The following is a 25,791-nucleotide window of genomic DNA, read 5'->3' on the forward strand; positions in this document are numbered from 1 at the left end:
CCTATGATTCCAAGGCCTTGGAAAACTGCACCTCCCATGGGAAACTACACCTTCCATAATTCCATACAGCTCAAGGCCTTAGGAAATTGCAACTCCCACGGGAAACTACACCGCCCAAGATTCCATACGGCTCAAGGCCTTTGAAAACCGCAACTCCCACGGGAAACAACACCTCCCATGATTCCATACATCTCGAGGCCTTTGAAAACTGCAACTTCCACGGGAAACGGCACCTCCCATGCTTCCATACATCTCAAGGCCTTTGAAAACTGCAACTCCCACGGGAAAGTAGCCCTCCCGTGATTCCCTTAGGTCAGGACCTTGGGAAACTATAACTCCCATAACTCTGTAGCATGGCAGTGTAAGCCCCCAAGCACACGCCTGGTTTTGTTGGATTTCTCGCTCTCCTCTGCGACAAGAATCTCACTCTCGTGGAGGTGAGAGGAAAGAACAGCGCCGCTGAGGGCGCGAATATCAATATTCAATTAATGAAGTGGGGAAGGAAAAAAAACCTGTGCGCCGCCCGGGAATCGAACCCGGGTCGCAAGAATGGGAATCTTGCATGATACCACTACACCAGCGGCGCGGTTGGGAAGTCAATGCTGTGGAGATTCCTATGAAGCGCAAGCGAGAAGCCCCCCGTAGGTGCAAAATGGCAATGGCATCCTGGATTCTTCCTGCCGGATGCAGGGCTTCTCTTTGCCATTCTTGGAGCTTTCAAGGCAAAGATCCAGCAGGTTCATCTTATGCTTATCTCCAACTCACCTGATCATCCTTTCCATTCAAATAGTATGTTAAAAATTAGTATTATTATTATTAAATTCCTTAAAACAGTGTTGCTGTTGTTGCATTTTTGTGCATAAGCATTATTAAAACATTAAAATTATTGAAAATTCTAGGGTATCAAGTAACACCTATGGCCCTACCTGCACGGCCATTAAACTGCATGATATGACTCCCAGGCATGGGCAAACTTGGGCCCTCCAGGTGTTTTGGACTCCAACTCCCACAATTCCTAATAGCCGATAGGCTGTTAGGAACTGTGGGAGTTGGAGTCCAAAACACCTGGAGGGCCCAAGTTTGCCCATGCCTGCTCTACACTGATGATACAAGGCCATTTCAAACTGCATTATCTATATAGTGTAGATGGGCCTTGGCCTGCATTATATGGGTCTGCACTGGCCATATTATAATGCAGTTCAAATTGCATTATATGGCAGTGTAGATCCCAGCCTGAACGTCCCTTGTCTGGAATTCTGAAATCCCAAATGATGCTTGGCTTTATAGGCACATATACATACACCTTGAGCCCATTGTTGGAGGAAAATGGCTAATAAATATTTAATAATAGTAATAATAATAATTTATACAAATAAATAAATAGTAATCTGTTGTAATAATAAAAATAAATAATAATCAGTTTTAGTTGTTATACAGTAATAGGAAGAGAGCTGTTCAGCAGTGGAACTCTCTGCTCCAGAGTGTGCTGGTGGCTCCTTCTTTGCAGGCTTTTAAACAGAGGCTGGATGGCCATCTGTCGGGGGTGCTTTGAATGCGATTTTCCTGCTTCTTGGCAGAATGGGGTTGGACTGGATGGTCCACAAGGTCTCTTCCAACTCTAGGATTCTATGACTCTATGAATCAACTCATTTGCAATGTGGTGCATGGGTAATAATAATAATAATAATAATTTACTATAATACAGTAATAGGAAGGTAATCAACTCATTTGAAATGGGGTGCCACAGGAAATAACAACAACAGCAACAACAACATACAAATATAATAAAATATAATTATTTTATTATGACAATAAAATAAATTATTATTGTTGTTGTTTTTATACAGTAATAGGAAGATAATCAACTCATTTGAAATGTGATGCCATGGGAAATAATAATAATAGGGAAAATATATTAACAACGGTTTGTTCACTGATGGGTATATGAACCATAATAAAAAATGTTTGTTTTCAATAATAATAATAACAATAACAGCTGCTGCAAGAAGATCACGCCGACAGACTACAAGCAGAAGCATAACACTGTTGCTCAGATGATTCATTGGAACTTGTGTCACAAATACCATCTGCCTGCAACAAAAATCACAAGCCGGAAAAAGTTACAGAGAATGAACACATCAAGCTACTCTGGGACTTCCAAATTCAGACAGACAGAGTTTTGGGACACAATACTCCTGACCTCACAATCGTGTTAAAAAACAAAGTATGGATTGTCATTTTTGCAATCCCAGGGGACAGCAGGATTGAAGAGAAACAACTGGAAAAGCTGACACGATATGAGGATTTAAAGATCGAACTGCAAAGACTCTGGCACAAGCCAGTCAAGGTGGTCCCAGTGGTGATCGGCACACTGGGTGCAGTGCCTAAAGACCTTGGCCTGCACTTAAACACAATCGGCGCTGACAAAATTACCATCTGCCAGCTGCAAAAGGCCACCTTACTGGGATCTGCACGCATTATTCATTGATACATCACACAGTCCTAGACACTTGGGAATTGTCCAATTGTGATCCAATACAACAGCCAGCAGAGTGTCTGCTGTGGACTCATCTTTTTGTGTTTCAAATAATAATAATAAGAACAACAACAACGTTTGTAAGTGGAAAGCGACATATGAAATCACAAGTTAACTTCTATGAAAATCAACATTTAAAACAGAACTGCAGCCACCCCTCTATATTTACAGTTTTAACTTTTGCGGATCTGATTATTATTTGCAGGTTGATTAATGTGGTCTCCCTGGGAATCTCTTCATGGGGAAGGGGGAAGCAGAAGAAGCTGCAGGGTGTTTTTTTAATCAGAATAAGAAATAAGGGAGATAAGGGAGGCCAACAAGGAGATGGTTTGCTGAAGCTTCCTCATTTCTCAGGGTAATCTTTGAGAATCAACTCTCTTCACCTATGACCCAGACACTGGCCGGCCCAGCTTTGCAAGCCATTCAGTAAAGCAAACAAGCCCAGCTTGCCACTTGAAACAACTCCTTCTTAATTCCCTGGTGGTTCCAGGACTTCCAATATAAATCGCCTGCAAAGTGAAAAAGCCTTCCTTCTCTACTAGCTTCTCTCCAGATTAAGAGGTCAGTGTAGACATGCCCGTAGTCCAATGCTCAAAACTGGTTCAGTTATACCATGTTATACAATTTTGACTCTCCACTGTGAATGACGTGGGAAGGAAGCCAAATTCGACTGAATCTGCCATATGTGAACTAATGCTTCTGATATGATGAAGGATGTTACTTATTATTATTATTATTATTATTTTGAAATATGAATAAAAATTCCTTTACATTTCTATACTTGTATCTACTAGTTATACTTATATTTTCCCCTATTAGTTATATTACAAAGTTATAATAAATGTGCACTCTGGTGCATTACCCTTTATATCTGCCTCTTTGTATTTTCTTTGCCTCCTGACCCTCATTCATTCCACAGCTGGCCCACACAGCAGGGTTTTCCCTCCCCCTTTTCCCCATATTTACCTAGCCTTCATCCCCATTAACCCCATGTTAACGCCAACCTCCTATGGGCACCCTGGCTTCCATTCACAAACCCTCCCCGCCCTCCCCTGGTATCCACAGGCCCCCCCGTGTGTATGTTTAATGTGTCTTATTTTATATTTTGATATAAAACCCTCTTTGGAGAACGATGCCACCAATCACGACCTTGGTGACCTTTCATCAGCACCTCATGACCCAGGAATTCCCTCCAGTTGTTTTCTTGGGCATTATCTCAAACACAAAGGACTCAAGCACCCATCATCACCGGAGCCCCATAACTCAAACTGTGTATAGGACAACTTACTGCAAGCTGGCATTCATTTCAGCTGACTTGAATAAACTACCACAGTGGCTTCTTCTTCAACTTGGTGAGATTTCATGATTTGGAAACATTGGGTAGCATCTTCATCTCACCAGGCACATGAATCCATGGGCGGCCCGCTGCTGGTGCCAGTATCCACTTTTCGGAACTCGGTATCCACACATCAGGTTTTGCTATCCGAGGCCAGTTTAAATTGCTCTGTTTCAGTTGTACCTCTGCTCTTTATATTATTTTATTTGTTGGATCATGAAGATGGTCTCATTCATTTTTTGTATTTCCCTTACCCTTTTTCTCTTTGACACCCATCTCTCCTTAGGATACCCATTCATCTATTTAATTCTCCTTTCAGTGATGTCATCTGATAAGTCATACCATTTTTCGAGTTCCCATTTACAGTGCTCTTTGAATCCTAAGGTTACAATTGCTCTCATGCATTTTATGATTTTGAGCCATTTTTTATTCCCACCTTTATCTTCTATTTTTGGAGTAAATAATGTTTTTTTGTTCCGATTCCACCACATTTATGCCAGCACAGCTGTGTGTGTGTTGTTTTTTTGGTTTTTTTTTTTGTAATATGAGCCAATTGATGTGGGGTTTGTTGGCATTTTGTTATTATTTTACATTGTGTTGCCTTAATCCTTAGGTATGGGTGCAAGGTTCATGTGTTTACCCCCCCCCCCCCCATTTTAACCTGTGAAATGCTAAAGAGTTTCTACTGGGTTGTTCTTTGTTGTTTTCCCAAGGGTCAAATTGCACATGACGTGGCTTTCCAGCCCAATGCTGCTGCTGATGAGGGGTATCTGGCCGTTGATAATAATCTGGAGTCCAGCAAGCTTGGAAGTGGGGGGTTAACTCTTCCTTGCAAAAAAACATTTTGCTTCGCATTATCAGCTTTACTTTGGGAGGGAAGAAACTCAGTCGTTCTGGTGAACTGAGTTCTCTTTTCTCTCTCTCTGTAGCATCTCCAAAGACTATCAGACAAAAGGGTGCTTTTGCAGGATTGCTTCAATGGAGGAAAGAGCTGGATTCTCTGTCTGGTCCTGGTTAATTTTCAGCACCCACCGCCACGCATCTGTGCAATTTTAGAACAGCAAGACACACATTAGATGTGCACTTTGGCCCCATGCATGGGGTTTGCAGGCCTAGGACTTGGTTGTCACTAGAGGGCATGCGGGCACCCAAGCACACCCTTTACCTTTCCCCTCCAAAAGGTAAAGCCAGCCTTGCAGGTAATTCTCAAGGTCACCTCTGAACTTGGCTGAGTTTTAAAGAACATGGTCACCATGTTTAAGCATGTAAAAGGATGTCTCGAGAAAGAGGGAGCAGGCTTCTGTTCACCTGCCTTGGAGGCATGGATTCAAATTACAGGAATGAAGATCCCATCTGAACATTAGGAAAAACTTCTTAGAACTGTTTAACAGTGGAACTCTCTGCCTTGTAGTCTAGTATAAGCTCTTTCCTTGGAGGCTTTGAAACAGAGGCTGTTGGGGGAGGGGGCTTTGATGGCGCTTTTCCTGCATAAAGGCAGAATAAAGGGGGTTGGGCTAGATGGCCTTTAGAGATCCCTTCTAACTCTAAGGTTCTATTATTATTATTATTATTATTATTATTATTATTATTATTATTATGTAAGGGCTGTATGGCTATCTGTCAGGGGTGCTTTGATGGTACTTTTCCTGCATGAAGGCAGAATAAAGGGGGTTGGACTAGATGGCCTTTAGAAGTCCTTTCCAACTCTAGGATTCTATAATTCTATTATTACAGTTGTGCTTGGCTGAAAATTTCAGTGGTAAATGTCTTGATGTAACCTGTCATCATGATGATAAAGGAAATAAGAAGAAAGCAGAAGAAAACAAAGAAACTCCTGCAAGTTGTGGAAACTATTGTCCTTTGTGGCCAACAAGAGGGAGCAATGATTCAGGATCACCTGTGGAGAACCTTTGTAGAATGAGGGTAATTTCAGGGCCTTGCTGAGATCTCGTGACAGATCAGGAGACACTGACCTGAAAAGTCATCTAGGGGGGAAAATTTTCAACCCCTCCAGCATTTTTTTCTGGCCTGTCCAAAGCGAATACATATATATTTTATATTCAAATGATGCCTTAAGCAGAGAAACAGCCGGCAGGGAAGCTTGCCCCAGAAGTGGGTCAGAGGTGACCAGCCAGGCACTCAAAGGAGATGGACGCAGCCGGTGTCCTTGCTGGCGGTCACCTTCCCGTCCTCTAATCTCAGATGATGAGGAATGTAATCCAACTCCTCTGGAGCGCAGGGGAAAGAAAGCTGGGCAAAGCCACTCAACGTATTCGCTTGCACATATTCTCCAGATTGGAACAGATCCCTTCTTTCCAGCAAACCCCAGCATAATAGAATGGTTTCAGCACCGGATTACAATCTGGAGCCTGATTCCCTTCTCAGACATGGAAACCCATTGGGTGACCTTGGGCGAGTCACACCCTCTCAGCCCCAGGTTTCCCTGAGTTGGAATGTACTTTAAGAAAAAGAATAACAGGAAATCTGGAATTATTACTATTGTTGGCGGCTAACACTCCACACTAAACAAGTTTAAATGATGCAAGACAAAAGTTTAAAAAACAATTTAATAACAGTGTGGTAAAAAGAGAATTAAAATACAGTAAATACACTAAAATGCCCATCCATGTTTGGTCTTATTTCCATATAGATCAGTGGTTCTCAACCTGTGGCTTCCCAGATGTTTTGGCCTTCAACTCCCAGAAATCCTAACAGCTGGTAAACTGGCTGGGAATTCTGGGAGTTGTAGGCCAAAACACCTGGGGACTCACAGGTTGAGAACCACTAACAGAGAGAGAGAGAGAGAGAGAGAGAAAGAGAGAGGTATTAAATAAAGATTATTATTATTATTATTATTATTATTATTATTATTATTATTAGGTAGATAGATAGATACGCACTCACATATACACATACACACATACATATATACACATATATGTATACATATATTCACATATACACATATGCATATACACACATATATACACATATACATACATAAACATACACATACATGCATACATAGCCCTCTCTCAGGCCCCTTTTACACTGCCATATAAAATCCAGATTGCCGGCTTCTGGATTATCTGGCAGTGTAGACTCATTTAACCTAGTTCAAAGCAGATAAGAATGTGGATTATCTGCTCTGATGATCATCTGGATTATATAGCAATGTAGAAGGGGTCTCACTCTCAGGGCTCATCATTAGAAAGAGAGGAAGTTTGGCGATGTCATGAAAAAGTTATTGAGATTTCTATCGCATTTGGAGGTTTTTTTATTGTCAGGGATGAAGAGAAAGAGATGTGAGGTTTTCCTGCCTCATTGGCCAATCATACCTGTATTTCCTCGAGTCTCATGCGCCAACGAATCTAATGCACACCTCCGTTTTCAAAGCCCTGAAACCAAAACAATGTATTTGCTGCCAAACGTATTGCGCAGGGGGGAAAGGTGCACTCTTTGTAATTTGGCCCAAAAATAAAGGTGCGCAACGAAATTGCAGTCTGCCTAGGATTCCTTCTGTACAAACAAAAAGCATTAGAACACCAAAGCTTTCAGCAACGGAAAAGAAAACCTTGGAGTGCATCTCTGCTATAGAATTAATTGCCTTGCTTCAATGCTATGGAATCATAGGGGATGTCATTCTGCAAGGTCTTGATCCTTCTCTGCCAAAGAGTGCAGATGCCTCACCAAACTACAAATCCCAGCATTGCATAGCACTGAGTCAGTGGAATTAAATTACAGATGATGTTTTTCAAAGAGGAGCTCTGGAAACAGATTCCCGTTTTGCTTTGGCTCAGCACTAAGACGTCCGTATTACACAAATCTAATGCACACCTTAATTTTGCCCCCAACAGGTGAGCATTAGATTTGAGTAAGTAAATTGTCTGGTGCTTTGGTTTGAAAGGAGTGAGAGTCAGCAAAGGTCATGGAAACTCAATGGGTGATCTTGGGCAAGTTGGAAACAACTTGAATTATTATTATTTGGAACACAACAAGATGAGTCCACAACAGACAAGATCACTCTGCTGGCTGTTGAATTGGATCACACGTTGGACACTTCCCAAGTGTCTAGGACTTTGTGATGTATCGGCGAATAATACATGCCGATCCCAGTAAGGTGGCCTTCTGCAGCTGCCAGATGGTAATTTAGTCATTATTATTGTTGTTGTTGTTGTTGTTGTTGTTATTGGGTTGTTGTAGGTTTTCTCGGGCTATGTGGCCATGATCTAGAGGCATTCCCTCCTGATGTTTTGCCTGCATCTATGGCAAGCATCCTCAGAGGTAGTGAGGTGATGACGAAACGTCAGGAGAGAATGCCTCTAGAACATGGCCATATAGCCTGAAAAAACCTACAACAACCCAGTGATTCCGACCATGAAAGCCTTCGACAATACATTATTATGTTTATTTATATCCCACTTTTTCTCTCCATCAGGAGATTCAATGCACACACACAGGTGTTTTTTTTTCCTATTCTGCCTCAGGCAGTGACTGCCCTGGGCTTTCTCTGCTTCCTTTGGATTGCATCCTAGTTTTGCGCTCCAAAACAAAACCCTGCCAAGTACCCCCGTTGATCTTTGATATGGTCACACTTCGCAAACACAGTCAGTCGGTCACATGCCGACACACTCTGTGACTTGTACTTATTAATTCCTAGGAGAGGAAAGTTAATTTCCTACTGGCTTCCTTGGTTTAGTTGCCATTGCTTGACACTATTCTCTCACACTGTTTTAAACATGCCTTTTTGTAACGTGATACGTTACTCTGCCGCATACCTTTATTTTTCCTGAAAAAGTATTGTGAGAACAAAGCAGATGTTTCAACAGTACACATTAAAATAAAAGGTGCCCACAAGAGTACATCCTGCAAACGCACCCTTCTGAAGAATACCTATTTAAAGCTGCAGGCCTTTCCCAAGGAGCATGGGTTAGGATTGAGTGGCTCTCCAAGAAGTTCATTTTAATCTATTACATTTGGCCCGGCCATTGGTTTTAAATGCTTGTGTGTTACTGTTGATTAATTGATTTTTTTTGTTATGTGATTAATATTAATTGTATTGCTTTGATTGTTTTGTTATTGCTTTTGTTTATTGATGTACTGTGGGCTTGGCCTCATGTAAGCCGCACCGAGTCCCTTGGGGAGATGGTAGCAGGGTACAAATAAAGTTTTATTATTATTTATTATTGCTGGGCTGCAATCATAGAATCATAGAGTTGGAAGAGACCTCATGGGCCATCCAGTCCAACCCCCTGCCAAGAAGCAGGAATATTGCATTCAAAGCACCCTCGACAGATGGCCATCCAGCCTTTGTTTAAAAGCTTCCAAAGAAGGAGCCTCCACCACACTCCAGGGCAGAGTGTTCCACTGCTGAACGGCTCTCACAGTCAGGAAGTTCTTCCTAATGTTCAGGTGGAATCGCCTTTCCTGTAGTTTGAAGCCATTGTTCCGCGTCCTAGTCTCCAGGGAAGCAGAAAACAAGCTTGCTCAATCCTCTCTATGACTTCCTCTCACATATTTATACATGGCTATCATGTCTCCTCTCAGCCTTCTCTTCTGCAGGCTAAACATGCCCAGCTCTTTAAGCCGCTCCTCATAGGGGTTGATAGGAGTTGGAGTAAAACCGTGCATGGAGGACCCACATCACTCAGCATTTCAGCAGGATGAGTGTGAGAACAATGCAGCCCATGAGCCACAGGGAAGGTGAGTTAATGCAGTCCGGCACCACTTTAACTTCCCTGGTTCTTGTCATTTGATGAGGCAGAGAAGGCTAAAGACCTTGCAAAATGACAGCACCCATCAGCCCATAGCACTGAACCACGACAGTTCAAGTGGTGTCAAACTGCATTTGTTCTACAGTGTAGATCAGGTATAGGCAAACTCAGGCCCGGGGGCTGGATGCGGCCCCTTGGGCTCTTTTCTCAGACCCTCCTCTCTCACACTATCCTATCCTTCCTTCCTTCTCTCTTTGCTTCCTCCTTCCTTCCCTTTTTCTCCTTCCCTTCCACCCTATCATCCTTCCTTCCTCCCCTCTCTCCCTCTTTCTCCTTCCTTCCCTTTTGTCTTTCCTTCCTTCTCCTTTTCCTCCCTCCCCTCTTTCTTCCTCTGTCCATTCCCTTCCACCCTTTTGTCTTTCCTTCCTTCCCTCTTTCCTCCCTCTCCCTCTTTCTCCTTCCTTCCCTTTTGTTTTTCATTCCTTCTCTCTTTCCTTTATCCTTCCCTTCCTTCTTTTTCCCCTTCTTCCCTTCCTTCTCTTTCCTCCCTCTCTCCCTTCCTTCCAACCTTCCAGCCATCCATCCCTTCCAACCTTTCATTCTTCCTTCCCTTTTGTCTTTCCTTCTTCACTCTTTCCTCCCTCCTTCCCTCTCTCCCTCTTTCTCTTCTCGTCCTTCCTTCCTTCTCTCTTTCCTTCTTCCTTCCTCCTTCCCTTCCAACCTTTCATCCTTCCTTCCCTTTTGTCTTTCCTTCTTCACTCCTTCCTCTCTCCTTCCCTCTCTCCCTCTTTCCCTTTCTTCCTTCTTCCTTCCTTTCTTCCCTTCCAACCTTTCATCCTTCCTTCCCTTTTGTCTTTCTTTCCTCCCTCCTTCCTCTCTTCCTCTTTTCTCCTTTTGCCCTTTTTTCTTTCTCTCTTTCCTTCCTCTTTCACTTCCTTCTCTCTTTCTTTCCTCTTTCCCTTCCTTCCTTCCCTTCCACCCTTCCCTCCCTCAATTCATCCTTCCTTCCCTCTTTCCTCCCTCTCTTCCTCTTTCCCCTTCCTTCTTCTCTCTCTTTTGTCTTTCCTTCTTTCTCTCTTTTCCTTTATTCTTCCCTTCCTTCCTTCCATTCTTCTCTTCCTCCCTCACTTCCTTCCCTCTTTCTTTCCTTCCCCCTTCCCTTCTTTTTTATTGTTCATGTATGGTTGATTTGTATTGTCTTAAAATGTTGTGAGCTGCTTTGAGTCCTGCTTAGGGGGGAAAGCAGGATATAAATAAAGATGATGATGATTATTATTATTATTCCTTCCTTCCATCACCAGGCAAAGAGACCTCCTAGCAGGGAGTGCTAGCACGCAGCCCCAAATTAGAAAGTTTGCCCATGCCTGGTGCAGATGCACCTGAAATGAGTCTGTTGATGCACCCGAAATGAGCCACTTTTTGCCCCTGGTCAGTCTGCAAAGACCGCCTTGGCTAATGGTCTGCCAACACATTCCTTGCAGGGTTGACCAAATGACCTTCTCCTCATCTGACCCCTTTCCCTCCCTAAAGCTTTCCTGCCTTTTTTTTTAGGGAAGGAGAAATGCAAGGCTGGGAGATGCTCTGCAGCCCTTGGCACAGCAGCCCCCAAACAAAGCTTAAGCCTCCTCCTGGTTTTTCCTGTCATGTTAGGTGAGAGGTGAGCAAACCGGCTCATTTGGCAGCCTCAGGAGGCCAGGAGTGAATGGGCACACTGCTTAAGGGGCCACTCTTTGCAGGCACCTGGAGGAGCATTCACCTGGGATTCCAAAATGGTCCAAATAAGCAGTGGAGAGCGTAACGCCTTTACTTTCTGGTAGCACAATGTACACAACCCTGGCTTGGTGCATGCACAAAACTATTCAAAATATTGTATAAATTATCTTGAAGCTAAGTTGGGTATGAAACCTAAATGGATTTTGTGTTTAGTTTTGTGCCCCATCTCAAAGGTAGCTCATTAGGTACAGGTTTTCCAAAATGCATGCATGTATCCCCCCCCCCCCCCGATGCATCTGCATGCATATATTATACATATATACATATACGTATATAGAGAGGCATGCATTACACATACACATCTATCTATATAAATAAAATGTAATGTTCGTTTGTGGGATTAGCATAACTCAAAAACACAGCAGAAGAGACTTAAAAAGCCAAAAAATACATTACAACGGATGCGCAAAACCACATATATATACGCAAACACACATATACACAAATATACACACACATATAGACACACACAAAACACATATACACAGAATGGGCCACAGCAATACATGGCAGGGGACGGCTATCTATATATGTGCACACACACAGACACACAGAGAGACAAGCGTACATTACACACACACATACACACAAACATATCTATATGCCGCCCCAAGTCCTTTTGGAGAGGGGGTGGGATATAAATAAAGATTATTACTATTATTACTATTATTGTTATGCATCTATACAACTATATACACACATAGACCTGCATTTATTACACACAGACACACACATATATATACACACACATATCTATATGCATCTAAATATCTATATATACACACATAGGCATGTGTATGTGTGTGTGTATATGTATATATATATATATGTGCACATATATACATACATAGAAAGACATGCATTCCAAATACATACATATCTACATACATCTATATATTTATATGTACATATAGTCATGCATATAGTGTGTGCATATATACACATATATAGTTATAGAGGCAATCCATTACATGCATACATATATATACACACACATACATATCTCTATGCATCTATAAATCTATATACTCGTGTAAGCCGCATCGAGTCCTTCGGGAGATGCTAGCGGGGTACAAATAAAGTTTAATAATAATAATAATAATAATAATAATAATATATAGGTGTGAGTGTATATGTGTATGTATGTGTGTATATATTAGGCTTGGGCGGTTTCGTTCGTTAATTTCGTAATTTGTTATTTATTCGTATTTAAATTAGCTTACGATCCAATATTGAGCCATGCAGGAATAGTGTGAGGAGTAAATTAGATTCGAAACAATTTTTTCAATTTATTTCGTAATTATTTCGTAATTATTTCGTAATTATTTTCGCATGTCTGGTGCAAATTTTATAGTTGTTGTTTGTTTTATCACACCAACAGTCAACAACAGAGGGAGAGGGAAGCTTCAGAAGTTCCCCCTGTCCCATTTGGAGGTTTTTTTAGCATATTGCGCAATCGCGTCCGCCATTAACGAATTGATTCGTAATTTTACAAAATTTTGTAAATTTCGAAATGTTTTAAAGCAAAATTTCGGAATTCTTAAAAAAAACGAAACGCGATGGACCCCTAAAAACGAAGTGAGTTTAGAAACAAATTTTTCCGTTGTTACCTAGGCCTAGTATATATATATGTCTCTCTCTGTGTGTATGTGTATATCTATCTATCTATCTATCTCCCCCCAAGGTTTTTAAAGGAAGTGGCTTGACAGCATTAGCACTGAATATAAAAATATACACATGCACAAAAATTAAAGCAGAATTAAACATAGACAGCAGTGGAAAAATTCAGTTAAAAACCTATCAATGAAACTGTATTAAATGGCAGTGTAGATCCAGCCCTTGAATGAGGCAGGCTTTCCCATTTGCTTAGGTTGTACAGAAAAAAACGTGGCGGTGCCTTTAAGGAGCCCTGGGGGCGTGGCCGGAGAGGGCGTGGCCAAGACGAGCCCCCGCCGCTTAAAGGAGCCGCAGCGCCTCGGGCTCTGGCAACAGGCGGGCAAGGGATCGGAGGCGCAGGACGCAGAAGACCTTGCAAATCCATCGGGGAAACCACTTCCGTGTTTGGGGGACACGAGTGGCGCTGCGTGGAATTGCAATCTAATTGCACAACATTTCTGAAAAGAGTCTTTTCCTATAGGGATTTGGTGATGCAACTTCAGGCACCTCTCTTGCCTTGATCTCTCTGTCTGCCCACGATGTACACCATCACGAGGGGACCGAGCAAGCTGGTCACCCAGAGGAGGACAGGTAAGGGTCAGGGCAAAGGGCAAGGGGCAAAAGCCGGGGAAGGAAGGAAGGAAGGGGGCGTGTCACTTCCACGCGTGACACTTCCCTGCACTGGACTTCTCCCTGCTTTCCTTTTGCTCTCTTTCCCTTTTCCATCCCTTCTTCAAGCCCTATATATAGATATATGTACACCCCCTCCAAAAAAAAAAAAAGGTTGCCCCAAAACAAATATTCCCAATGTAAATATATTATTTTGATATTATCAATAGAATGCATATAAAGAGACTATAATTAAATTATAAATATTATCGAAATAAGATATAATAAGTAATGTATATGTGTATGTACATACACAGAGCTATCATATATTTATATTATAAATATGCTATATAAACATATAATATAATTATATTATCAATGTGTATAAAATATTACATATATAGCCATGATATATTTATTTACAAATATAATATATACATAAGTTATAATTATAGTATATATATATATATACTCAGCTATTATAAATATGTTATATATAAATATAATAATTACATTTTCAATGTTGTATACATAGAGCTATAACATATTTATATTACGAATATAATATATACATAAGATATAATTATAGTATAAATATATATGTATACAGTGGTATTATATATTTATATTATAAACATGCAATATGTAAATATAATAATTATATATATATAATTTTAGAGTAAATATATGTGTGTTTATATATAGCTATATTTATATTACAAATATAATATGTACATAAGATATAATTTTAGTGTAAATATGCTATATATAAATATAATTACATTATCAATATTATATGTAGATAGAATATTAATATAAATATTATGCATATATATATATATATATATATATATATATATATACATACATATATTGCAAAGTATATTTTAGTATAAATATTATGGACTGCCCTATGGGGTCCTGGGGCTTATAGTATAGTAGGGTATATAGGTGAAGCAATAATCAAACTGCTGCTCTCAGGAGCATTTGTTATTTATATTATATCTGTACATATTTAGTAATATATGTATTACAACCTCACAACTTCTGAGGATGCCTACCATAGATGCAGGTGAAATGTCAGGAGGGAATGCTTCTGGAATATGGGCAGACAGCCTGGAAAACTTACAACAACCCAGTGATTCCAGCCATGAAAGTCTTTGACAACATATGCATAATATTTATAGAAAAAATGTACTTTGCAATATAATGATATTATAACTATATATAATTATATAATATATTATATAATTATTGATAATATCATATTTCTACATGTTTACTTTATATATATAGCTATATCTTTATATTGCAAAGTATATTTTTCTATAAATATTATGCATATATTTATACTAAAATATACCTTGCAATATAAAGATATAGCTATATATATTATATAATTATATAATATATTATATAATTATATATTTCTACACACACACATATATATATGGCTATATCTTTATATTGTAAAGTATATTTTCGTATAAATATAATGCATATATATATGTGTGTGTGTATATATATATATATATAGCAGCAGTTTGATTACTACTTCCTCTATATACCCTACCATACTACAAGCCCCAGGACCCCATAGGGCAGTCCAAGTGGAATCAAACCGCGTTTATTCTGCAGTGTAGATGCACCCAAAGGGACATTTCTCTCTCCCACTCCCCCCCCCCCCAAATAAAACACTCCATGAGATGAAGGCGAGTGACGCCGCTTTCCCCGACCCACGCAGGACCCACGCAGCAAGTGGAGAGCAAAGCCTCGGAGCTGAAATGCCGCCGCCGGGCCCAGCAGCAGCAGGAGGAGAAGCCCCACGAAAAGTGAGTCCCTTTCTCCCCCATCAATGGTGACACTTTCCCGCGTGGGGGGGGGGAGGGGGGTGAGGTGTTTGGGCTGTGACCTTGCCTCTTTGGCCTCCCCTCGCCCTACTTTTTCTTGCATCTACTGCCCTTCTTGGGGTGCCTGATCGGGGAACACAAGGCTCGCCTTTTCCACGCGTGCCTGCGGCGCTGGGGTGGGCCATGACCTTGTGGGAAGGTGACCTCCAAGGACAAACAGGGAAGAAAGGGGGAGGGGGCACCCACGTGGTGCAAATGGGGAGGGGCCCACGCAGACACGAGTGGGTGGCTCGGGAACACAGCTCTCCCCTCCCCTTGAGGCCTCTCTGGCGGTCAACTTTGCTCCCGAGAAGGCGGGGCCGCGTATGAAAGGGGCGTGGCCTGGGCACACGTGGCAGTGGGGAGAAGACCCACCAGGGGGAGTTCAACGTGGGTGCCCCCTTCCCCTTCCCATGCGAGAAAAGTCAAAGCAGTAACCCCTCGGCCTTGATCACGAGTGGGAGCGTGTCCTCCACTTCTCCCAATGACAGCCAGCCTGTTCTTTTCTTTTGCGTTCTCTTTCTTAAAGAGACAGGAGGCCCTTCCCGCTTGGCCGCTGGCCCGCCTTGCTGAGGCGCGTGCGGCTCCTTTAAGGAGCCTGGGCTCAGTGCAGTTTGCCACCCATGGCTGGATCCCGGCCCCTTCTGCACTGCCATGTCATAATACCAGGGTGGGTCACAAAGTTTTGCCTCCTGTGACATAAAAGTGTTATGCATGAACCTAGAACAACAAAAGTTGCTCCAGATCATAGCCTGAACTGTCCTCTATGCAAAGCTACCATTCAATATTGTCACCATCCTTTGGGACACATTTGAGCCATGGTTTAACCCAGGCATCCAAACCATTTTGGAAAAAAAATCAGGGTTGTATGTATGGTCTGTAGTGCCTCACCCACCCTACAGCCCAGATTTGGCCCCTTCAGACTTTGACCTGTTTGGACCCACATGGTTTCAGATTCAATGACTTGAATGACGTTCAAACAGCTTTAAAATCATGGGTCACGAATTTTTCCAAAATGGTTCGGATGCCCAGGTTAACTGATGGGGCAAATGTGTCCAAATGGATTGTGATTACGTTGAAGGGTAGTTTTGTGTAGAGGAAAGTTCAGGCTATGATCTGGAGCAACTTCTGCTGTTATACGTTCATTCACAATATATTCATGGCCAGAATCACTGGGTTGTTGTAGGTTTTTCGGGCTATATGGCCATGTTCTAGAAGCATTCTCTCCTGACGTTTCGCCTGCATCAGTGGCAGGCATCCTCAGAACTTCTGCATCTATGGCAGGCATCCTCACAACCTCTGAGGATGCCTGTCATATACGCAGGAAAAACATCAGGAGATAATGTTTCTAGAACATGGCCATACAGCCCAAAAAACCTACAACAACCCATTCGTTCATAATATTTTTATGTCACAGGAGGTTAAATGTTTTGACCCACCTCTGTGTGTGTGTGTGTGCGTGTGTGCATACTAGCTTGGGTACCCAACGTTGCCCAAGTTATTTGAAAAAGTCAATTTTTCAGTTCTACAAAATGCATAAAGTTGTGGGTAAACTACAACTTACATTATGTCAGATTAACTTCGAGAAACTCCTATCAGGACGTAAAGTTTGTTATGTTGGGCAAACTTGCTCTAGATCAATGTTTCTCAACCTTCCTAATGCCGCGACCCATTAATGCAGTTCCTCATGTTGTGGTGACCTCCAACCATACAATTATTTTTGTTGCTGCTTCATAACTGTGATTTTGCTACTGTTATGAATTGTAATGTAAATATCTAATATGCAGGATGTGTTTTCATTCACTGGACCAAATTTGGCACAAATACCTGATATACATTTGAATACTGGTGGGGGGATTAATTTTGTCATTTGGGAGTTGTAGTTGCTGGGATTTATAGTTAATCTACAATCAAAGAGTATTCTGAACTCCACCAACAATGGAACTGGGCCAAACTTGGCACACAGAACTCCCATGACCAACAGAAAATACCAGAAGGGTTTGGTGGGCATTCACCTTGAATCTTGGAGTTGTAGTTCACCTACATCCAGAGAGCACTGTGGACTCAAACAATGATAGATGTGTTCCAAATTTGCCACAAATATTTAATATGCCCAAAAGTGAACACTGGTGGCGTTTGCGGAAAATAGACTTGACATTTGGGAGTTGTACTTGATGAGATGTATAGTTCACCTACAATCAAAGAGCATTCTGAACCCCACCAATGACAGAATTGGGCCAAACTTCCATCACAGAACTCCCATGGCTAACAGAAAATAGTGTGTTTTCTGATGGTGTTTGGCAACCCTTCTGACACCCCCTCTTGATCCCCCAGAGGTTGCAACCCCCAGGCTGAGAAACGCTGATCTAGATAGATACATCATCGGTGGGATTAAGAGTGCTCTCTGGCTGCAGGGTAAACTACAACTCCCACTATGGTGAGTCAGTCCCCTCAAATCCCTCCAATTGGTTGAGTTAGTAATGGGGATTCTGTGTGCCAAGTTTGGTCCAGATCCATCATCAGTGGAGGTCACAATTTCCCTGGTTGTGGGTGAACTACAACTCCCAGAAAGGAAGGTCAGTTCCCCCCAAACCCCACCGGTAATCAAATTTCGGCATATCAGGTATGTGTGCCAAGTTTGGGTTCAGAGTGCTCTCTGGATGACAGTGAACTACAACTCTCCCAAATCAAGGTGAATTTTCCCCAAAGACCTCCAGCATTTTTTGTTGGTCCTGGGGGCTCTGTGTGCCAAGTTTGGTCCAATTCCATCTTTGGTGGAGTACATAGTGCTCACTGATTGCAGGTGAACTGTAATGAAGAGTTTGCAAAAATGGATTTGAATGTCTGGAAAGAAAGACAATTGTTGATTTTAAAGTTGCTGCAAGGGGAATTCTGTGGATTATATTCCAAGCCAAATGAAGTGACAACTGGCTGTTTTCTTCACTTGCCATTGACTCCCTTCAAAAAATTAGATGGGGAGATGGTAGCAGGGTATAAATAAAGTATTATTATTATTATTATTATTATTATTATTCAAAGGTGCCGGAGGATTTGCCATTTCCCATCAAGGTTGGCAGCAAGAGCAGTCGCCCCGACTTAGCCAGATCTGCATCTAGCCAATTGAGTGAGAAGGCACTGCTTGGTTGTTTTGCAACTCTCCCCTCCGGGTGCCCTGTCACATGGCTCGATTGCACAATCCAAGGCATGTCTATCAGGAGCCACATGCTCAGCAATAGAGCATAAATTAAGTCCTGCCCCAGAGAAGCGGTGACTCCTGAGCTATGGGAGTGAATGAGCTAGTGCAGATGTCTCCAAAAAGAAAGGAGGCATCCCGAAAATTAAATAAATTGTGGAAGACCGTGAAGTGGGCTCATAACACTATGCAGCAAAATTTGAAAAAATGTCTGCTCCTGATTTAAAAGTGTTATTCCCGTTTTTTGTTTTTTTTATTGGTACCTTCTTCAAAAAAGAGATGTTCTACTCCAGGAACTTGGTTGTTTTGTAGCTGAACTATAAATCCCAGCAACTACTAACTCACTCACTCCACCAACCCCACCAGTATTCAGATTTGAGCATATTGGGTATTTGTACCAAATTCAGACCAGTGAATGGAAACGCATCCTGCATTTCAGATATTTACATTATGTTTCATAACAGTAGCAAAATTAGAGTTATGAAGTAGCAACAAAAATAATGTTATGGTTGGGGGTCACCACAACATGAGGAACTGTATTAAGGGCATTAGAAAGGTTGAGAAACACTGATCTATCGAAAAGTAGAAGTCATGAGGAGGACGGAATTGAGCACCCTGAATTTTGGGCTAAAATCCAGATAGATTGGCTTGTTTCTCCAGCAAGCCTTGGCCTCGCCTGCTTTCTCCCTTCTCCAGCTCTGAGAAGACCTACCTCACAATGTCTTCATGGCAATGCTAGAGCCAGACTTCCTATCTACGTAGTGCCCTCTTGATTGTTTTTGTGCCTGCCACAAATGAGGTGGCAATTGCTTGAGACTCTAGTGTAGCTTTTCTAAACCTGGGAGTCGGGATCCCTGGGGGGGGGGGGGGGGGGGTCGCAAGGGGTTTCAGAGCAGTCACCAAAGACCATAAGAAAACACATATTTCTTACGGTTTTACAAACTCCTTTGGCAAAGAAGGCTGAAGATCTCTCCGCCTGTCCTTCCCTTCCTTTTTGGAAACCTACAGGGAATCCTCCCACCAAAAGCCCCCCTTCTGCTGTGATTGGCACGCCTTTAAGCTGGCCTCTCAGCCAAGGAGAGGTCTGTTTCTGAGACTCCAAGTGGGGCGGGGAGAGCAGGCATGGTACGCATGGATGGGCGAGGGAGAGCACACAAGCCTGGAGGGAGGCTCCTGCCAGCGAGGCCCTTCAAGGCAGGGGGGAAAGCGCCCACACGACGTGGGACTGGGACTGGCTAGCAGCAGAAGCAGCTTAGGTAATTTGTGATACTATTTATTAGAAAAAAAGTCAGTTTTCCCTTTTGTTTTTTATTAATGCTTCCATTAGGATCAGGATGTGGGTGAACTACAACTCCCAAAATTGTGGTCAGTCCTTCCCAAATCCCACCAGTATTCACAGTTGGTCATGTTGGGTCTGTGTGCCAAGTTGGGTCCAGATCCATCATTGTTTGAGTCCACAGTGCTCTCTGGATGAAGGTGAATTGACACTGGGACTTCTGGGAGTTAGAGTCCCAAATACCTGGAGGGCCAAAGGGGAGGGATTACTGGTTGCCCAAGACACAAGTTTGTCCCTTGCAGAGACCCAGTCTCCTTTAGGGTTCCTGCTTGGACTCAAAATTTAAGGAAGATTGAAACAATGATTAATGTGGTGTTCCTGAATAAAGCCCTCTATGTCGTTCTTTCTTTCTTTCTTTCTTGGCAGCATGGCTCCCAAGATCGTGTTCAACAGAATAAATGGCAAAAAGCCTGCTCTCACCATCCAACCCACATCAAATGTAGAAGAAAGCTACACCGTGGCTCACGAAGAAAACGTTCGCTTTGTATATGAAGGTAAGTGGGATCCTGAGGGTGTGGCATCCTCTGCTTGGTTTCCCCCAAATAACATGAGAAATAGATACCACTCCGGCAGTATGATAATATGATAATATAATTATAATTATACTAGCCGTCCCCTGCCATGCATTGCTGTGGCCCAGCCTGGTGATCTGGAAAAAAATTGAGAAAGTGTTAGTTTCTAATATATGTAATGTCCTTATGCTTGTGGGTAAACAGTATTTCTTGTTGTTTCTTTGTTAGTGTTGATGTAGAGATTGTCTGGTTAGCCTACTTTGGAACATGCAACATATCACTGTCCTTCTTTAGGAGTCCCTTTCAAATCTATGATACTATATCTGTCTGTGCTAGGTGTGGATGATGGGAGCCACAACCTGCTTACCTCCATGATTTAAAGACTTCTGGAAAATAAGTTGGCGACAATATACTTACTTCCTGAGAAAGCCCCGAAGGAAAGGAATTGAGTGTCACTGAGTGCAGTTTGATAGAAATTGAATCGCCATGATTCCATGCTATGGAATCCTGGGAGCTATAGTTTTATGAGCCTTCTCTGCCAAAGAGTTCTGGTGCTTCACCAAACTACAATTATACAGCGTAGCTACATCCTCAGAGGCACTGTATCTGTTTCTTCACTCACTTTGCATTTCTTTCTCAACAGCATCATAGTAAAAGAAACTATTTGAGTGTGCAGTCCATACATCAGGCATGCACTGACTTTGGCCCTCCCTCCAGGTGTTTTGGATTTCAACTCCCACAATTCCTAACAGCCTATTATTCTATTAGGAATTAGAATAATAGAATCATAGGATCCTAGAGTTGGGAGAGACTTCGTGGGGCGTGGGCCATCCAATCCAACCCGATTCTGCCAAGAAGCAGGAAAATCGCACTCAAAGCACCACACTCCAGGGCAGTGAGTTCCACTGTTGAGCAGCTCTCTCTCACCGCTAGGAAGTTCTTCCTCGTGTTCAGGTGGAATCTTCTTTCCTGTAGTTTGAAGTCTTTATTCCGCATTTTAGTCTCTAGGGCTGCAAAAAGCAAGCCTGCTCTCTCCTCCCTATGACTTCCCCTCACATCTTGATCCATGGCCCTCATCATGTCTCCTCTCATCCTTCTCTTCTTCAGGCTAAACATGCCCAACTCTTTCAGCTGCTCCTCATAGGGCTTATTCTCCAGACCTTTGATTCTTTGAGTCGTTCTTTTCTGGACACATTCCAGCCTGTCAACATCTCCCTTCAATTGCAGTGCCCAGAACTGGACACAGTGTGATTCCAGGTCGCCAAAATCCCATTGGCTTATTTAGATGCCTCATGACATGTTCACCTTGCTGTCCAAGAGATACAGTACATCTGGGTACAGTACATGTACTGCTATCGAGCCAGGCATTCTCCCCCATTCTGTATCTCTACATTTCATTTTTTCTGTCTAAGTGGAGTATCTTCATAGAATCATAAAATCAAAGAGTTGGAAGAGACCTCATGGGCCATCCAGTCCAACCCCCTGCCAAGAAGCAGTAATATTGCATTCAAATCACCCCTGACAGATGGCCATCCGGCCTCTGTTTAAAAGCTTCCAAAGAAGGAGCCTCCACCACACTCCAGGGCAAAGAGTTCCACTGCTGAACGGCTCTCACAGTCAGGAAGTTCTTCCTCGTGTTCAGATGGAATCTCCTCTCTTGTAGTTTGAAGCCATTGTTCCGCGTCCTAGTCTCCAAGGAAGCAGAAAACAAGCTTGCTCCCTCCTCCCCGTGGCTTCCTCTCACATATTTATACATGGCTATCATATCTCCTCTCAGCCTTCTCTTCTTCAGGCTAAACATCCCCAGCTCCTTAAGCCGCTCCTCATAGGGCTTGTTCTCCAGACCCTTGATCATTTTAGTCGCCCTCCTCTGGACACATTCCAGCTTGTCAATATCTCTCTTGAATTGTGGTGCCCAGAATTGGACACAATATTCCAGGTGTGGTCTAACCAGAGCAGAATAGAGGGGTAGCATTACTTCCCTAGATCTAGACACTATGCTCCTATTGATGCAGGCCAAAATCCCATTGGCTTTTTTTGCCGCCACATTGCATTGTTGGCTCATGTTTAACTTGTCCACGAGGACTCCAAGACCTTTCTCACACGTACTGTTCTTGAGCCAGGCATTGTCCCCCATTCTGTATCTTTACATTTCGTTTTTTCTGCATTTGTCCCTGTTGAACTTTATTTTTAACTTTGGCCCATCTGTTAGGATCATTTTGAATTCTGCTTCTGTCTTCTGGAGTATTGGCTGTCCCTCCCAATTTGGTCCCATCTGCAAACTTGTTGATCATGCCTTCTTCTCACTCTTCATCTAATTCATTAATAAAGAGGCCAAACTGAACCAGGCCCAAGACGGAGCCCTGCTTCTGGCACTCCACTCCTCACTTCTTTCCAGGATGAAGAGGAAGCATTGGGAAGAAGTACCCTCTGGGTTCATTCACTTGACCAATTACAGATCCACCTAACCATAGTTTTGCTGAGCCCACATTGGACTAGTTTCCTTGCAGAAGGTCATGGGGGACCTCATTGAAGGAAGGCCTTACTGAAATCCAGATACGCTACAGCCACGGAGTTCTCTGCATCTACCTGACTTGTAATGCTATCGAAAAAAGAGATCACATTCATTGAGGGAGTTGCAGTCCAAAACACCTCAAGGGAGGGCCGAAGTCAACCCATGCCTGCCTTAAATGCTACTGAAAGCCCTCTGGAGCCTTTGAGCTGCATGCAAATGCTATACCATTTATTTATTTATTTATTTGGGTTGCTTCTACCCCGCCCTTCTCACCCCGGAGGGGACTCAGGGCGGCTTACAAAAGCAAGGCACAATTCGATGCCCGCATCACATAACAGCAATAAGACAAATAACATCAGTTAACAGAAAACAGCAATTCTAGCAATAACATCAATTAACAGAAACAATTACCCACCCTCCTCCTTTTCCTTCCAGCCTGGCAACAGGTAGAACAACAGCTGGATGACAGCCGGCAGGGAAATAGCGGCCCCGGCCCAGTGCAATATGCAGAAAAGGCTCCCAGCCCCGAACTGAAAGGTAAGAAAGCCCCCATGGGAACAGCATGGAGCCCGTGCATAGCAGGCAAGGAGAAGTGCAGACCGTCCCCCAGGGGCAAACAAGGTTTCTTAAGTTGAATTTTCATGGAAGTTGGAACAGGGACATTTTCTAAGTATAACTCCAGCCAAATACACACACACACACACACATATGAGGGTGGGTCAAATGTTTTCCCTCCTGTGTCATCAAAATATTATGAATGAACATACTGTTGGGGCATGTAAAATCAGTTAGTGTGTGTGTGTTAACTGAAAATGCAAAGGACAAAGCTGATTGGTTGGGCCATGCCCAAGGAACTAGCTGAGCCTGGGACTTTCGGCAACAGTTACATATTCAGGCTGCTAGCTATCTAAACTGATTTGCTTCTTGGCTGCTAAAAGGAGATCTCTTACATGGACACAAAAAGGACCATTTTGAATCTCTCTAAAGGGACATTTTGTGAGTCAGTGAAATTGTTCAAACGACTGCACATATGTTGATCTGCATTACAAAGAGTAAACTTGTTCTTTATTGATCATCTGCATGACATATATTTTCTCTGGCAAGACAGTGTGTGGACTGGTCAGAAATGAACTATGCATGGTTTTCATTTAGTCACACATACAACAGCAGAAGTTGTTCCAGATCATAGCCTGAACTGCCCTCTACACAAAACTACCGTTCAATAGAGTCACCATTAATTTGTACACATTTGCGCCATCGTTTAACCCAGGCATCAAAACCATTTTGGAAAAATTCAGTGTTTTGCTTTGTGACCCATGATTTTAAAGCTGTTTGAACATCATTCAAGTCATTGAATCTGAAACTTTCAAACTTCTTCACCCAACCCCACACATTGCTGATGCCAAAATGTGAAATCTTTCTCTAAATCTATTACCTAAGGAATCTAACAATTCAAGATAATCTGTTAATAATATATGAACAAAATGGATTTTCCTTTCATAATGTCTTAAACTTGAGTGAATGGTAAAGTATGTTATACTTACTTTGTACAAGTTGCCATCTGCGTACAGATCTAGACACGTTTCATTATTTTTGAATGTATATTTTCTGATTATATATATATATAATCAGAGATTGTGTCAAATAATAATATATATATGAGATTGTGTCAAATAATTAATAAAAAATAAAGTAAAAAATAATATATGAACAAAGTTTGTTATGTATTGCTATAACTATCATTCTTGTCTCTGTTTTTAATCTGCTTTTTAATTTATTAGTATTTGATATTTGAGGTTTAAGATGTTTTCACTAGTTGTTTACGAGTCTTTATTGTTTTTCTGCACTTTACAGTATTGAATGTTCGCTGCTATGCTGTAAACCATCCTGAGGCCTCCTGGGGAGATAGGGTGGGGTAGAAATAAAGTTTTATAGCATTATTATTATTATTATTATTATTATTATTATTATTATGCACATCATACTTTGCAGACATGTTTTTCTTCCGTGCCTTCCTGATTTTATATCTCCTTTTTATTTCCCAGATTTTGTGCCTATAGACCTGGAAGACTGGTGGGCACAGCAATTCCTGGCCAAAATTGAGAATGGCTCCTAGCGAAGGGTCACGGGAAGGCGGAAACCAAGGGGGAAACAAAACAAATGATTTTTAATGTAAGAAAATGCACACCTGTTCAGGTGAAGAGAGAAGACAAGGGGGAGAGGAACGGGACCGTGCCCGTCCCCATGCTTGCATTCGCTCCGGGAGAAGCGGCTGGAGGCACTCTGCTTCTTGTTCCTTCCATGGGATGCGCCAGAACCTGAGTAAGGAAGAGTCCCATGGGTGGTCTGCTCTCAAAGAAGGGAAGCGGGAAGGGGCTGGCAACCCCCATCCTTCTCTCGCACAGAGCCAGAGCCCATAGCAGTGGCCCGGAAGGTCAGGACCTGCCTTTGACAATAAACGTACCCAGTGCTGCCAACCAAACAAATCATGCCTTTGCTTGAATATGGAGAAGGCGCCCAGGGCTGTGTCTCTGTTGCTCAGGTGCAAGCGAAAACCACAGCCACCTCCCCAGATTCACATACAGTGTTTTTGCAGGCACAAACAGGGACTCACTCCCTTTACATGGCCCTCCAGATTGTTTTGGATCACGACTCCCATCATCCCCAAATCTGTTGATGATTCTGACTGTGACTGATGGAAGTTCTATACTCTTGTTCTTAA

At 42.4% G+C, this 25,791-nt stretch overlaps 1 protein-coding gene and 1 non-coding gene across 2 annotated transcripts; one reads left to right on the top strand and one right to left on the bottom strand.

Annotated features, from left to right (window-relative positions):
* Positions 1 to 515: 515 nt before the first annotated feature.
* TRNAG-CCC (transfer RNA glycine (anticodon CCC)) lies at positions 516 to 586 on the bottom strand. Its single transcript has one exon. It is a non-coding gene; the product is annotated as a tRNA-Gly (tRNA).
* Positions 587 to 13,325: 12,739 nt separating this feature from the next.
* On the top strand, positions 13,326 to 25,555 carry MCRIP2 (MAPK regulated corepressor interacting protein 2). The gene is made up of 5 exons (XM_060786211.2): positions 13,326 to 13,606; positions 15,369 to 15,456; positions 20,409 to 20,536; positions 23,505 to 23,606; positions 25,115 to 25,555. The coding sequence occupies exons 1-5, from the start codon at positions 13,555 to 13,557 to the stop codon at positions 25,183 to 25,185; spliced, it is 441 nt and encodes a 146-aa protein (XP_060642194.1). The 5' UTR covers positions 13,326 to 13,554; the 3' UTR covers positions 25,186 to 25,555.
* The last annotated feature ends 236 nt before the right edge of the window (positions 25,556 to 25,791 follow it).

Source organism: Anolis sagrei, chromosome X (genome assembly GCF_037176765.1).
Source record: "Anolis sagrei isolate rAnoSag1 chromosome X, rAnoSag1.mat, whole genome shotgun sequence".
Taxonomy (NCBI): domain Eukaryota; kingdom Metazoa; phylum Chordata; class Lepidosauria; order Squamata; family Dactyloidae; genus Anolis; species Anolis sagrei.